Raw genomic sequence first — 401 nt, 5'->3', positions numbered from 1 at the left:
GCAGCAGCAGCAGCAGCAGCAGCAGCAGCAGCAGCAAGGACAAATGAAGCAGAGGAAGTGTCTCCTTATGGAGACATGAAAAAGATACAAGACGTGCTGCAGCTGCAAATAGAGTTAGAGAGAGAGTCGCAGCTGCAGCAGCTGCAGCAGCAGCAGCAGCAGCAGCAGCAGCAGCAGCAGCAGCAGACAGAGACTGAGGAGGCCGACAGTGGGTTGTCTCCTGTTCTCGCTGCAGCAGGGGGTGCAGCAGCAGCAGACACAGCAGCAGCAGACGCAGCAGCAGCAGCAGCAGCAGCAAGTGCTGCAGCAGCAGATGCTGTGGCTCTGCTGCAAGCAGCAGCAGCAGCAGGCTCAGCCCCCCACAGCAGCAACACGTCGCTAGCGAACGAAGCAGCATCCAT

General features: G+C 59.1%; 1 protein-coding gene across 1 annotated transcript in view; it reads left to right on the top strand.

Annotated features, from left to right (window-relative positions):
* Positions 1-75: 75 nt before the first annotated feature.
* The window catches only part of EMH_0049660 (uncharacterized protein), a gene marked incomplete at both ends in the record, with an annotated part of 5,560 nt that continues 5,234 nt past the window's right edge, over positions 76-401 (top strand). Inside the window, 1 exon segment of the mRNA XM_013496555.1 lies at positions 76-318. Within this exon segment, the coding sequence (XP_013352009.1) occupies positions 76-318 (243 nt within the window).

Source organism: Eimeria mitis, genomic scaffold (genome assembly GCF_000499745.2).
Source record: "Eimeria mitis Houghton genomic scaffold, Emh_scaff2165, whole genome shotgun sequence".
In the NCBI taxonomy this organism is placed as follows: domain Eukaryota; phylum Apicomplexa; class Conoidasida; order Eucoccidiorida; family Eimeriidae; genus Eimeria; species Eimeria mitis.
Note: the sequence above shows the minus strand (reverse complement) of the source record. Positions and strands in the feature narration are given on the sequence as shown.